This window comes from Vulpes vulpes, chromosome 1 (assembly GCF_048418805.1).
Source record: "Vulpes vulpes isolate BD-2025 chromosome 1, VulVul3, whole genome shotgun sequence".
In the NCBI taxonomy this organism is placed as follows: Eukaryota; Metazoa; Chordata; class Mammalia; order Carnivora; family Canidae; genus Vulpes; species Vulpes vulpes.
Window position 1 is genome coordinate 51,639,688 of NC_132780.1, and position 13,395 is coordinate 51,653,082.

Genomic DNA, 13,395 nt, shown 5'->3' on the forward strand with positions numbered 1-13,395 from the left:
AAAAAGGAACCGGTAAGAGAAAATCAAAGAATAAATTCAATGAAAAGTTAAAAAATGTAATGCAACTACATCAGTTAGTCATCATAAATACGAATGTCTAAAAACACCCAATGAAAGAGCCTGTCAACACGATTTTAAAAAAGGTAGAAGGGAACTCTGTGCTGAATGTAAGAAATACGTTTTATATACAAAGACTCAGAATGGTTAAAAGTTAAGAGATAAAGAAAAATATGCCATGCTAATAATAATCAAAGAAAGAAAACTGAAATGCATTAACTCAGAGAAAGTCAAACTTCCAACTCAAAACATGGAAGATTACCAAACATCATACACATTACCAGGATATTACCCTCTATAAAACGGTCTACTCTCTATGAAGACACAACAATTCTAAATATTTATTCACCTAAAAACAGAGCTTGAAAACATATCGGGCAAAAAACTGAAACAACATATACACAAAACTTCCTGTTAGATTTGGATCCTTGAACTCTGCTCTGTCAGTATTAACAAACCAGGAAGGCAGATCTTTACTAAGGTTGTGGACAGCTTGAATATCACTAGCAATGAACATGGACCTACTGACATATATTAAGGCTATTCCAACAATAGAAGAACACACATTCGCCCAAAGTATAAATGAAATACTCATCAAAATAGAACATATTCTAGGTCAAAAGCATATTTTAACAAATGTGTGTCGAAATTAAAAAATATGTCCTCAGATTACACCAGAAGTAGATAAGAAATCAAGTACAGAAAGATAGCTAGAATATTCCTAAATATTTGGAAATTAACCAATATACTTCTAAATAATGCATCAAATAAGACAGGAGAAATTCTGAAATTTTTAGATGAAAATAAATTTGTGTGATGCAGTTAAGCAGTACTCAGAGAATAGTTTATAGCACTAAGTGCACATAATAGAAAAGAAGAAAAAAATAAATAACCTAAGATTTTTTTTTCTTTTTTTCTTTCCTTTTTTTTTTTTTTTTTTTTAGATCAGGCTCTTTTTTTTCTTTTCATCTTTCCCCCCTCCTCTTTTTTTGGAATCAGGCTTATAGTTTTTCTGATTGTCTGCCTGGGTTTTTGTTGTTGTTATTCCTTTTCCTTTTCTCTTTTTTAGGATCAGGCTTTTTTCTCTTTTTTCCTTTCTTTCCTTTTCAGATTTTTTTTTTTTTTTTTTTAACAAATCAAAGCCACCTAGATGAACTGCAAACACTCCCCACTGCAATCGAGGAGGAACTCTGCAGGGGATGGGCCAGTAGGAAAGAAGAGCCAAAACACAACAGCAGAGTGCACACAGCATACACCAGAAACAATTCCCAAATGGCCGGGCCCTGCACAGTGTTTGACCTCTTTTTAATATAGCATTACTCTGAGATGCAGGAAACATAATAAGCTTCCATTACATGAAACAGATAGAAACTTAGCCAAAATGACAAGATGGAGAAATTCTCCCCAGAAGAAAGGTCAGTAAGATATCACAGCCAGGGATTTGCTCAAAGCAGATATAAGCAATATACCTGAACAAGTATTTAGATCAACAGTCATAAGATTACTAGCTGAACTTGAAAAAAAATATAGAAGACACCAGAGAAACCTTTGCTGAAGAGATAAAAGACCTAAAAACTAGCTGGAGAGAAATAAAAAATGCTGTAACTAAGATGCAAAACAGGCTGGATAAAATCAGTATGAGGACTGAAGTAGCAGAGGAGAACATAGGTGATAGAGAAGATAAAATTATGAAAAAAAATGAAGCTGAAAGAAAAGGCGAAGAAAACTATTAGGTCATGAAGGTACACATAGAACTCAGGGATTCCACAAAGCGAAATAATATCTATATCATAGGAGTCCCAGAGGAAGAAGAGCAGGGAAAAGGGGACAGACGGTTTACTTGAACAAATTACAACTGAGAAATTCCCTAATCTAGGGAAGGAAACAGGCATTCAAGTCCAAGAGGGACAGGGAATGCCCCTAAAAATCAACAAAAGTAGGTAAACACCATGACATAGCATAGTGAAATTTACAAAATACAAAGATATAGAGAGAATTCTAAAAACAGCTCAGGAGGGAAGGGCTTTAACCTATAAGGGTAGGCATATGAGGCTGGCAGCAGACCAATCCACAGACACCTGGCAGGCCAGAAAAGATTGGCAAGATATATCCAATGTACTAAATGGAAAAAACATGCAGCCAAGAATAATTTATCCAGTAAGGCTGCCATTCAGAATAAGAGAGATAAGGAGTTTCCAAGACAAACAAAAACTAAAAAGGAGTTTGTGAACACTAAACCAGCCCTGCAAGAAATATTAAAGGGGATTCTGTGAGTGGAAATAAAGGCCGAAAGTAACAAACACTAGGAAGGAACAGAAACAATCTACAGGAATAGTAACTTTATAGGTAATACAATGGCACTAAATTCACATCTTTCAATAATTACTCTGAATTGCAAATGGACTAAATGCTCCAATCAAAAGACATAAGGTATCAGAATTAATACAAAAACAAGACCCATGCATATGGGTCACAGATTAGGACTCATCTGGTACAAAAAATCAAGAGCATACCATTCATGTTTTTGAACCACAGTGATATGAAACTTGAAGTCAATCACAAGAAAAAATTTGGAAGGACCATAAATACATGTAGGTTAAAGAACATCCTACCAAAAACTGAATGGGTCAACCAGGAAATTAAAGAATTAAAAACATAAATGGAAGGAAATGAAAATACAACAGTCCAAACCCTTTAGGATGTAGCACAGGTAATCCTAAGAGGGAAGTATATAGCAATACAGGCCTTCCTCAAGAAGCAAGAAAGTCTCAAATATATGACCTAAACTTACACCTAAAGGAGCTAGGAAAAAAGGGCAAAAAAAAGCCTAAATCTAGCAGCAGAAGGGAAATAATAGGGTAGAAATCAACGATACAGAAACTTTTAAAAACCCAGTAGAACAGATCAATGAAACAAGGAAATAGTTCTTTGAAAGAATTAACAAATTTGATAAATCTCTAGGCCAGCTTTATTAAAAAGAAGAGAGGACTCAAGTAGATAAAATCATGAATGAAAGAGGAAAGATCACAACCACCACCACCAATACCCAATTACAAAAGAATATTATGAGCAACTATATGCCAACAAATCAGGCAATCTGGAAGAAATGGATGCACTTCTGGAAACATAAACTACCAAAACTGAAACAGGAAGAAATAGAAGACTTGAATAGACCCATAACCAGCAAAGAAACTGAAGCCGTAATCAAAAATCTCCCAACAAATAAGAGTCCAGGGCTGGATGGTTTCCCAAGGAAATTCTACCAAATATTTAAAGAAATTTAATACCTGTTTTTCTGAAACTTCCAAAAATCAGAAATGGAGGAAAATTTCCAAACTCATTTTATGAGGACAGCATTACCTTGATCCCAATACCATACAAAGACACTAAAATCAAGAATTACAGACTGATATCCCAGTGAACGTGGATGCAAAAATTTTCAACAAGCTACTAGCTAATTGGATTTAACAATACATTACAAGGGTTATTCACCAAGACCTTTTTGGTCTTGGACCAAATGGGTACAAGGGTGGTTCAACATATGCAAATCAATCAACGTGATACATCACATTAAAAAAAAAAGAAGAAGAAGAAAAAAAATGGGCACCTGGGTGGCTCAGTGGTTGAGCATCTGCCTTTGGTTCAGGTCGTGATCCCAAGGTCCTGGGATCAAGTCCCACATCAGGCTCCCTGGAGGTAGCCTGCTTCTCCCCCTGCATATGTTTCTGCTTCTCTCTGTGTCTCTCATGAATAAATAAATAAAATCTTAAAAAAAATAAAAATTTAAAAAAGAAAGGACAAGAACCATTGTGCCTCTTAGTAGATGCAGAAAAAAGTACTTGACAAAATATAGCATCCTTTCTTGATAAAAACCCTCAAGAAAGTAGGGGTAGAAGGAATATATGTCAACATCATAAAGGCCCACAGCTACCATCATCCACAACGGGGAAAAACTGAGAGCCTCCCCCCTAAGGTCAGGAACACAACATGGATGTCCATTCTTACCACTATTTATCAACATAGCACTGGGAGTCCTAGCATCAGCAATCAGGTAACAAAAAGAAATAAAAGGCATCTAAATTGACAAAGAAGAAATCTAATTTTCACTCTTCACAGATGACATGACACTCTATGCAGAAAACCCAAAAAACTACACCAAAAAAACTGCTAGAAATGATACAGGAATTTAGCAAAGTTGCAGGATATGAAATCAACATAGAGAAATCTGTTGTATTTCTATACATCAATAATGAAGCAGTACAAAGAGAAATCAAGGAATCCACCTCATTTAGAATTGCACTAAAAATCATAAGATATCTAGGAATAAACCTAACCAGAAAAGCAATGACTCTATCTATACTCTGAAAACTATAGAGCACTTATGAAATAAATTGAGGAAGACACAAAGAAATAGAAAAACATCCCATGCTCATGGTTTGGAAGAACAAATGACACATTCAATGTAATCTCTATCAAAATAACAGCATTTTTCACAGTGCCAGAACAATTCTGAAATTGATATGGAACCACAAAACGCCACAAACAGCTAATACAATGTTGTAAAGGAAAACAAAACTGGAGGCTTTATAATTCCAGACTTCAAGCTGTAATATAAATCTGTAATCATGAAGACAGTATGGTATTCGCAGAAAAGCAAACCCATAGATGGATGGAACAGAATAGAGAACTCTGAAATGGACCCTCAACTCTACAGTCAAGTAATCTTTGGCAAAGCAGGAAGGAATATGCAATGGAAAAAGAAGTCTCTTCAACAAATGGTGTTGGGAAAACTGGACAGCCACATGCAAAAGAATGACACTGGACCACTTTCTTACACCATATGCAAAGATAAACTCAAAATGGATGAAACGCCTAACTGTGACACAGGAATCCATCAAAATTCTAAAGGAGAACATAGGCAGCAACCTCTTTAACCTCAGCCACAGCAACTTCTTGCTAGACAGATTTCCAGGGGAAGGAAAACAAACAAAAATGAACTATTGGGAGTTAATCAAGATAAAAAGCTTCTGGACACTAAAGGACACAATCAATAAAACTAAAAGGCAATCTACAGAATGAGAGAAGATATTTGCAAATGTCTTATCAGATAAAGGGCTAGTATCCAAAACCTATAAAGAACTTATCACACTCAACGCCCAAAACCAAAAAATCCTGCCAAGAAATAGGCAGAAAGTATGAACAGACATTTCTCCACAGAAGACATATAAATGGCTAACAGACACATGAAAAAATACTCCACATCACTCAACATCAGGGAAATACAAACGAAAACCACAGTGAGATACCTCCTTACATCAGTCAGAATGGCTAAAATTAACAACTGAAGAAACAACAGATGCTGATGAGTGTTAGAAAAAAGGGGAATCTTCTTACACTTTTGGGGTAATGCAAACTGGTGCAGCCACTCCAGAAAACAGTATGAAGGCTCCTCAAAATGTTAATAGAGCTACCCTAAGACCCAGCAACTGCACTCATAGGTATTTATTCTAAGGATACAACAGTGATTTGGAAGGGCATATGCACCCCAATATTTATAGCAGCAATGTCCACAATGACCAAAATATGTAGAGACCAGATATCCATTGAGTGATGAATGGATAAAGAAGAGATGGTATATTTATACAATGGAATATTACTGAGCCATCAAAAAGAATGAAATACTGCCATTTGCAATGATGTGGATGGCACTAGAGTATATTTTGCTAAGTGAAATAAGTCAGTCAGAGAAAGACAAATACCATATGATTTCATTCATAGGTGGAATTTAAAAACAAACAGATTGAACATAGGGGAAGGGAAGGACAAAATAAAGTAGGATGAAAACAGAGAGGGAGACAAACCATAAGAGACTTTTAACTCTAGGGAACAAACTAAGATTGCTAGAGGAGGTGGGGTGATGGGATAATTGGGTGATGGGCATTAAGGAGGGTACTTGATGTAATGAGCACTGGGTGCTCATTATATGAACTGATGAATCACTAAACTCTACCCTTAAAACTAAGATAAAAAATAAAGTAAAATAAAATAAAATAATATAGTTATAATTTTTTTTAATAATTTTTTTTAAAAATTTTTATTCATTTATGATAGTCACACAGAGAGAGAGGGAGGCAGAGACACAGGCAGAGGGAGAAGCAGGCTCCCTGCAGGGAGCCCGACGTGGGATCCGATCCCGGATCTCCAGGATCGCGCCCTGGGCCAAAGGCAGGCGCCAAACTGCTGCGCCACCCAGGGATCCCTATAGTTATAATTTTAAAAATAAAGGTCAGAGCAGAAATAAATATCACGGAGACTAGAGAAAGCAAAAGCCAACAGTTGGTATTTTGAAATAATAAACAAAATGAACACACCCTTAGGCTAGACTAAAAAAAGAGAGATGACTCTAATAAAATTAAAAATGCAAAGAGAAACGCCAATAAGAAAATATACAAAAATAATGCAAAGAGGAGATATTATAACAGATTTCTCAGAAATAAAAAGGATCATGAGGGACTAATCTAAATAAATGTCAACAAACTGATTAATGTAGAAGAAATAAATTCCTAGAAATATACAATCTATCACACTTGAATCAAAAAGAAAGAGAAAGCCTAAACAGACTTACAAATAAGACTGAATAATTAATCATAAGCCTCTTGACAAAAAAAAAAAAAAAAAAAAAAAAGGCTCAGGGTCAGAGGGCTAAACTGCAGAATTCAGTCAGACATTTAAGGAATACCAATCTTTCTTCAGCCTTTTCAAAAAATGGAACAAAGAACATTTCCAAATTCATTTTGTGATGCCACCATCACCTTGATTCTAAAACCAGAGAAAGACATCACAAGAAAAGAAAACTACAAGCTAATATCCCTGATGAACATAGATTTAAAAAATTCTCAAAAGACTAGCAAACTGAATTTAACAGCATATTTAAAGGGATCATATATCATGAACAAGTGAGATTTATCCCTATGATGCAAGGTTGTTTATATGCAAATCTATTTATGTGATACAACACATAAAGAAATGATAGGAAAAAAAACCCCATGTGATCATACCAAAAAACACAGAAAAATCATTTCACAAAGTTTCATTTGTAAACATTCATTCATGATTAAAATTCTCAACAAAACAGATCTAAATATATCAATTATGCTCAATACAATAAAGCATATATGAAAAGCCCACAGTAAACACCATAATCAATGGGGGAATACTACGTTTTCCCTCTAAGATCCAGCACAAGGCAAGTATGCCCACTCTCACCAATTCTATTCAATATAGTATTGGAAACCTTATCCAGTGCAATTAGGTAAGAAATAAAATGCATCTCAACCTGAAGGGAAGAAGTAAAATTATCTGTCTGCAGACAACACAATTCTCTATGTAGAAAACACTAAAGACAAAAAAGAAATGTTAAAATTAATAAATTCAGTAAAGTTAGAGTATGTAAAGTCAACACAGTTTCTATATGCTAACAATGAATTATCTGAAAAGAAAATTTAAAAGTACTTAGGAATAAATTTAACCAAAGAACTGAAAGACTTGTATAGTAAAGATTACAAAACATCAATAAAAAAATTTAAAGAGGATACAGACAAATGGAAAGACATCCCATGGATTGGAGAATTAATACTGTTAAAATGTCTATACTACCCAAAGTGCTCTACAGATTTAATGCAATTCTTATTCAAATCCCAATGGTATTCTTTACAGAAGTAGAAAAAAATCCAAAAATTCATATTAAACAACAAAAGACCCTGGATAGCCAAAGCAATCTTGAGAAAGAACAATGTTAGAGGCATCACACTACCGGACTTCAAAATATATTATACAAAGCTATAGTAATAAAAACATTATGGTACTGGCATGAAAACAGGCATATAGACCAATGGATTAGTACAGAGGCCCAGAAATATATTCATACATATAGAGTTGACTTAATGGTGCAAAGAATATGCGATGGAAATAGAACAGTTTGTTCAATAAATGGTGTTGGGAAAACTGGATATCCACATGCAGAAGAATGAAATTGGGCTGTTATTTCAAACTACATACAAAAATCAACTCAAAATGGATTAAAGACTTAAGCATAAGACTGAAAAATCATAAAATTCCTAGAAGAAAACATAGGGAGATGGCTCCTTGGCATCGGTGTTGGCAATGGTTTATTGGATATGATACCAAAAGCACAAGCAACCAAAGCAAAATTAGAGAAGTGAGACTACATCAAACTATAAAGCCTCTGGACAGCAAAGGAAACAAGAGTGCAAAGGCAACCTATGGAATGGTAGAAAATATTCAAAAAGTAATGAATAAATCAAAATATACAAAGAAGTCACAAAGTCACACAGCTCAATAGCAAAAAACAAAACAACAAATAATCAGATTAAAATAATGGGAAAAGCACCTGAGCTGACATATATCAAAAGCAGCTATGCATATAAACAAGTTAATGAAAATGTGCTTCACATCACTAAACATTAGTGAAATGCAAATCAAAACCACAATGATATATCACTTCACACCTGTTAGAAAATAGTGATTATCAAAAAGACAAAAGATAACACCTGTTGGATATGGAGAAAACATAACCCTTGGGCACTACTGGTGGGGATGTAAATTGGGACAGCCCTTATGGAAAATAGTAAGGTGGTTCCTCAAAAAGCTAAAAAGAGAACTACCCTGGGGTGCCTGGCTGTCTCAGTTGGTGAAGTATGTGACTGGATCTCCAGGTTGTAAATTCAAGCCCCATGCTGGGTGTAGAGATTATTTAAAAATAAAATCTTTAAAAAAAGTAGAATTACTCTATAATTCAGCAATTCCATTTCTGGATTCTATTTCTGGATTCCATTTCTGGATATATCCAAAGGAAATGAAATCAGGATCTCAAAAAGATATCTGCATTCCCATGTTCTTTGCTGCTTTATTCACAATAGCCAAGACATAATCTAAATGTCTGTTGATGGATAAATGAATAAAGATGTGTGTACACACACACACACACACACAAACACATTATTCAGCCAACAAAGGGGAAGGAAATTTGTCCAACATGGATAAATCTTAAAGGCACTATGCTGAATGAAATAAACCACATATAGAAAGACAAATATTGATCTCACTGGACCTAAAACATTCGAACTCCTAGAAAATAAAAGTAGAATGGTGGTTGTCAGGGGCTGGAAGATGGGGAATGGGGAGATGTTGATCAAGGGGTGCAAAGTTCAGTTATGCAAGATGAGTAAGTTAGGAGATCTAATGTAATCTGAGTTAATAATACTGAATTGTTTACTAGAAATTTGCCAAGAGGGCAGATTTTTAAGTGTTCTCATCACAAAGAAAACAAAGGTAACTAGGTCAGGTCATGGATATGTTAATTAACTTAATTGTGGCAATTGATTCACACACAATGTGTACATCTATCAAAACATCAAATTGTATACCTAAGATATATAATTTTTGTAATTATATATCAATAAAGATGGAAAAAATGCACAAAAGCCATAAACAGATATTTTCCTAAGGATATATAGATGGCATAGGAACATTAGGAATATTTAACATCACTAGCCATTAAGGAAATGCAGATTAAGACCATGATGGGCTACCATTATATACCCATTACAACCGCTAACAAAAAATAGTGATGATACCAAATACTAAGAAAAATAGGGAGTAACTGGATTTCTCATACACTGCTGGTGGAAATGCAAAATGGTGGTAAGCCATTCTGAAAAACAGTTCGGCAGTTTCTTTTCTTTTCTTTTTTTTTTTTTTAAAGATTTTATTTATTCATGAGAGAGACAGAGAGAGAGAGGCAGACACACAGGTAGAGGGAGAAGGGGAGAAGCAGGTTCCCTGTGGGAAGCTCGATATGGGACTTGATCCCCAGTCCCTGGGATCATGACCTGAGCCAAAGGCAGATGCTCAACCACTGAGCTACCCAGGAGTCCTAGTTTGGCAGTTTCTTAAAGACTGAAACATATATTTACCATACAACCCCAATCATAGTAGGCATTTATCCCAGAGAAAAATAATTTATGTTCATGCAAAAACTTGAACAGGAATGTTTACAGCAGCTTTATTTATAATAGCCTCTAATTAGAAACAACTAAAATACTAAAAAAAATTCAAATGACTAAAAATGTTTTTCAACAGGTGAACGCCTAAATAAATGTTATATATTAGGGGATCCCTGGGTGGCTCAGTGGTTTCACGCCTGCCTTTGGCCCAGGGCGCGATCCTGGAGTCCCGGGATCAAGTCCCGCATCGGGCTCCCGGCGTGGAGCCTGCTTCTCCCTCTGCCTGTGTCTCTGCCTCTCTCTCTATGTCTATCATAAATAAATAAAAATAAATCTTAAAAAAAAAATGTTATATTCATACAGCAGAATACCAGGTAGATGAAGAGTGTATTAGTAGCTGGTAGAGATTAGGGATGGTGTGGGAGAGGGGATGGGTATGATTATAGAGGTGGCATGAAAGAAATCTTTAGGATGATAAGACAGTTCTGTATCTTCATTGTTGTGGTGTTTACATGAATTTCCACAGATATAAAATGGCTACAGCTATTCATAAACACTGTATCAATGTCTATTTCCTGGCATTGATATAGTATAGTTATGTAAGATATAAGCATTAGAGGAAACTTCTGAAGAATAAAACTGTGCCATTACTATCATATAAAGTTTCTTCAAAACTATATGTAAAATAATTGGAAAATATTTTTTTTCTTAAAAAGGTAAGACAAGGGCAGCCCCAGTGGCTGGCCCAGCTGTTTAGCACCGCCTTCAGCCCAGGGTGTGATCCTGGAGACTGGATCCTGGGCAGGAGCCACGTTGGGCTTCCTGCATGGAGCCTGCTTCTCCCTCTGCCTGTGTCTCTGCCTCTCAATCTCTCTCTCTCTCTCTCTCTCTCTCTCTCTGTGTATGTGTGTGTGTCTCTCATGAATAAATAAATAAAATCTTAAAAAAAAAAAGGCAAGACAAAGTTTGCAAAACATATATTAGACAAAGGTCTGAACTTCTGAGAAGATGAAAAAAAAACAAAAAACTAAGCTAAAAATGGAGCTGAAAATGTGATCACTTCATTAAAGAAGATTATTACTGGTAAAAGAGCACATGAAAAGAGGTTTCATACTGTTAGTCATAAGGGAAACACAAATTAAAATGTCATTATGATATAAGTGATACTAACTAGAATGGTTAAAAATAGTAAGACTTACCAAACTAAATGTTGGTAACCTAAGAACATGAGAATCTTCAGACATTGCTAATAGGCATGAAAAACAGTAGAGCCAACTTGGAAACATCTGGCAATTTCTTATGAAGTTATATATAAGCCTACCAGAAGACCCAGCAAACCCACTCCTCAGTATTTACACAAGGAATGAAAACATGTTGATACAAAGACTTATATAGATCATTCATAGTTTTATTCATAATAGCCCCAAACCGGAAAAAAACCCACGTATCTATCAACTGAAAGAATGACACACATGTCCATGAGTCTCAAAAGCATTTACGCTAAGTGAAAGAAGCCAGACAGAATAGAGTATATACTTTATGATTCCACTGATATAAAATTTGAGAAAAGGCAAAGTGCTTACATTAGAAAGCATGTCAGTGACATAGCTGAGGGTCTGAGAGTTAGGGATGGACGTAGGGGACTCACTGCAAAGGGGTACAAGAATCCTTTAGGGGTGATGGAAACATTCCAAATTATGAGTTTGACGATGAAAATATACTATATAATTTTTCGAAATTCACTGACTTGTACACTGAAAAGTCCTAAATGTTATTATCTGTTAAACACACCTCAACAAAAGTGATTAACATTTTAAAAAGAAAAAAGAAAAACTAGAACATGCAGTCAAAAGGGAGTCACATAGTAAGGTCTGCTCACCCACTGAGACGAGGTGGCTGTAATTCTCCAGCATCACATCTCTGTACAGGGTCCTCTGAGCAGAGTCCATCTGCCGCCACTCCTCCTGGGTAAATTCCACAGTCACATCCTTGAAAGACACTGATGCCTGTAACAGCACAATTGTGATCAATCTGAGGGCCAGAATCAGGGACATGGAAAAATATTTTTGGAAACTAAGTGTTACTATGTTTAGTATTTAGAGTTTAAAACAAAATACTATAAAGGATGACTATCACGGTCCTAACTCTGTCTTACACGTTGGGGATATGTACACGATTAGTTAAAAAAAACAAAACTCATATTCTGATTTATTTATATTTACTTTTAATTTATACACATATATTGTCACTTAATATAATAAGAAAACTTAGGGCCTTATTTTTTTTAGGTAAGGTTATTATAAATAGGATTCCTGTATACATTTCCCACACACCAACAGATTATGCTGAGCACTCTGTACAATATACAGTATCAATCTGGAGATCTCTGCTGGGGTAACAGAAAACTAATAAAGAGATACTTGTAAGACTGGGGAAGTATTTACATACTACCAGATTCATATTTCAGGAGCAATGCTTTAGAACAGGATTTTTTCAACTTGGCACTACTGACACTATGGATAATGCTATTTTTGTGGAAGACTGTCCTGTGTACTTCAGGATGTTTATCAATATCCCTGTCTCCTACTGATTAGATGCCAGCAATAATCCCAGTTGTGACTACCAAAAATATCTCCAAACGTTGCCAAATGTCTCCCAGGGAGCAAAATCAACTCTAGTTAGGAACTATTGCTCCATATGAAAGGTGGACAGTTTTAAGTAGCAAAACAAAAGACCAATTTAAGAGATGACTTACATTAAGGCCAAGATAAAGAAGGGGAAACTAATCTTTTACAGGAACAAAATCTGGTCATTATTTTCCTGTGCAGCTATATACAGAAATGCTGCAAAAGCAACTGGGTAGATACGGATGTCATATGTAAAGACTGGAAGAATAAATAACAGTCAGAGGTTGGGTCATCATGAGGTAGATGTTCTTCAAAATATCTGTGGAAAATAGAGATGGAATTATTTAATTCATTGTTGATTGCATGATCTGGGGCCAGGGTCCAAAATGAAAATAAGGATCTAGGAGATACCAGTTATTAAGATGGCTAACTGAAGTCATTTGAGAAAAAGGGACAGCTCAAAAATGACAGAAACAGGAGAGAAAAGGACCCAGTAGAGAATTCAAGGGAAGAGTAAAATTTAAGAGGTAGGTAGAAAAAGAAAGTACATGAAGGCTGAGAAAGAATTCTGGAATAGTAGAAAGAAAAACTGGAAAGATTATAGTACTATAAATTAAGAGAAGACAGAATTAAAAGTATGATTCCTGTAGTTTAAGGGAATAGATGGAACATACACATTTACTTCC

General features: G+C 35.3%; 1 protein-coding gene across 4 annotated transcripts in view; it reads right to left on the reverse strand.

Moving 5' to 3' along the window:
• Window positions 1-13,395, reverse strand: part of ZNF782 (zinc finger protein 782) — a 56,399-nt gene that overhangs the window by 36,540 nt on the left and 6,464 nt on the right. For 3 of the 4 annotated variants that reach the window (XM_072764112.1, XM_072764106.1, XM_072764118.1), the window contains exon 3: window positions 11,962-12,088. In XM_072764112.1, coding sequence (XP_072620213.1) covers window positions 11,962-12,088 — 127 coding nt within the window. Of the gene's footprint in view, window positions 1-11,961; window positions 12,089-12,837; window positions 13,029-13,395 lie in introns of those variants that run through there. The other variant, XM_072764123.1, reaches the window with a different exon arrangement.